Source organism: Manihot esculenta, chromosome 7, assembly GCF_001659605.2.
Source record: "Manihot esculenta cultivar AM560-2 chromosome 7, M.esculenta_v8, whole genome shotgun sequence".
Classification (NCBI taxonomy): Eukaryota; Viridiplantae; Streptophyta; class Magnoliopsida; order Malpighiales; family Euphorbiaceae; genus Manihot; species Manihot esculenta.
The window spans coordinates 15,111,509-15,114,052 of NC_035167.2; the positions used below are offsets into that span (position 1 = coordinate 15,111,509).

General features: G+C 42.4%; 1 protein-coding gene across 1 annotated transcript; it reads right to left on the reverse strand.

Annotated features, from left to right (window-relative positions):
- Positions 1 to 675: 675 nt before the first annotated feature.
- Positions 676 to 2,331, reverse strand: LOC110618981. Its single transcript, XM_021762246.1, has one exon. The coding sequence runs from the start codon at positions 2,329 to 2,331 to the stop codon at positions 676 to 678; it is 1,656 nt and encodes a 551-aa protein (XP_021617938.1).
- Between the last annotated feature and the right edge of the window lie 213 nt (positions 2,332 to 2,544).

Genomic DNA, 2,544 nt, shown 5'->3' on the forward strand with positions numbered 1-2,544 from the left:
ATGCTTGAAAAGCTGTGCAGAAATTTTCTGTCCAGTGAAAAGAATTGTTTTTGAGCATAGCTGTTAATGGAGCTGCAATGATTCCATACTGAGGAACAAATTTGCGGTAATATCCAATAAGACCAAGAAACCCCCAGAGGCCTCGAATAGAAGAAGGTTGTGGCCAATCCAACATTGCTGAAATCTTGGTGCGATCCGCTTGTACCCGGCAGCTGAAATTACATGCCCCAAATATTGTATCTGAGTTTGGGCAAAAGAGCACTTGGATTTTTTTAGGAACAATTGATGTTGAGCCAGCAGCTGAAATACTGTTTTCAAGTGTTGGAGGTGCTCATCCCAAGTCCTGCTAAAAATTAAGATATCGTCAAAAAATACCAAGATGAATTTCCGCAGGTAAGGCCCAAATACCTCATTCATAAGGGCTTGAAAAGTTGAAGGAGCATTGGTGAGGCCGAATGGCATCACTAAAAACTCAAAATGGCCATGGTGCGTGCGGAAAGCAGTCGTTTTAATATCCATAGGGTGCATTCGAACTTGGAAATACCCAGATCGCAAGTCAAGCTTTGTAAAAAATTTTGCTCCCCCTAATTCTTCTAGTAATTCATCAATCACAGGAATCGGGAATTTGTCTTTGACAGTCTTGGAGTTTAATTCCCAGTAATCAACACAAAGGCGCTATGATCCATCTACCTTGGGAACCAAAATCACCGGAGAAGAGAACGATGATCTACTTGGACGGATTATCCCTTGCTGTAACATATTAGAACATTGCTTTTCGATCTCCTCTTTTTGAATATGAGGATATCGATATGGGCGCACCACGATTGGCTTTGTATGTGGTTCCAATACAATGCGATGGTCACAATGATGACTTGAGGGCAGCGTTGTGGGCTCAGCAAAAAGATTTGAGTATTCAGCCAGCAATCCAAGCAAGCGATCATCTGAAGTGTGCTCAGATTGGATGGAGCACAATTTTATTGAAGAGGGCTGAATTCCCTGCAATTGAATCTGCTGCTGTTGCTTAAAAAACACCATAGTCATGTGAGAAAAGTCCCATAAAATTGGTCCCAAAGTCCTGAGCCAATTTACTCCCAGAACGATATCAAATCCAGTCAAAGGAAGAATGAGTAGATCAATAGAGAATGAGTACTGACCCAATGTAAGAGGAATATTTCGACAAGTACCTGGGCTAATTATTTGTTCTCCATTAGCCACTGTAACCCGCAACTTATCCCTCTGGTCTGTCTTGTCTTTTAGCTGTGTTGCCGTCTCAGAGTTAACGAAACTGTGAGTACTCCCAGAGTCCATCAGAACCAGTAGTTTCTGTCCATTCAGATTGACCTCCAACTTCATAGATTGTGGGGAACCAATACCTGTGATAGCATTGAGTGAAATTTCTGGCTTTATGTCATGTGGGTAGTCATTGCTAAGGTCCATGTCATCATCTTCCTCCACTAAATCAAGCCAAAATAGCCTTTTGCATTGATGACCACAAACAAATGGTTCTTCACAATTGAAGCAGAGTCCCCTTTGTCTTCGTTCTTCCATCTCAGCCCGTGTTAGCCTTTTCACCGTTCTAGCAGGTAATGAATTTGATGTTGATGGTGCACTAGTTCTCTTATTTTCATGAGAACCATACTGTTTCAAAGCTGCCTGCTTTCGTTCATACAATCGGGACATGCTCATTGCCGTTGCCAAATCTATAGGATGATGCAGTTCTACCTCTACAGCTATGTATTCTTGCAGCCCGCTAATATAGAGTTGAACCTTTTGCATTCGTGTGAGACTTCCTGCCCTTGCAACTAGGATTTCAAATTGATTCTGGTAATCTGCCACAGAACCAGTTTGTTTCAATTTGGCTAACTCTCCCAGCTTGTTGGATCGAATCGAAGGTCCAAATCTGATGTTGCATTGCTCTTTGAACTCTACCCATGTTGGGTCAGGAACATCATCAAGAAACTGCATGTACCAAGGCTGCGCCACTCCTACCAAATTATACGATGCCAGCTGGACTTTCTCTTCTTCTGGTGTTTGTTGATGGCGGAAGAAGTGCTCACATCGACTAATCCACCTAATAGAATCTTCAAGGCCATTGTACTTAGGAAAATCCAATTTAGTAACTTTGGGGAAAATGGAATTTCCTGATTGAGTCTCAGAACCAGTGGAAATGGCTGGTCCCTTTGCCTTTGATGTACGTTCTTGTGTGCTGCTTCCGGTCACTGCTGTGGCTTCCTTAACGCTTGCTAAATCAAGGGTAAGAGCTTCTAATTTTCTGTTTAGTTCATCTTGTCTAGCTTTATTAGCAGCGTGTTCATAAAGGAACATTTTCATCATTCGTTCAAGCTGTTGTTGTAACGACCCGGAAATCCGACCCGTTACCGGCGCTAGGATCCAGATCGGCTTAAGGCCGCCGGGACCCGTAGCAAGCCTACATACATCCTGTATACCTGTTTAATCCCATACATGATCAACAAACATACTTAAGAATTAAAACTTTTCTTTTTCTTCATACACCAAACTCAACCTGTGCATGCACTGTATTCA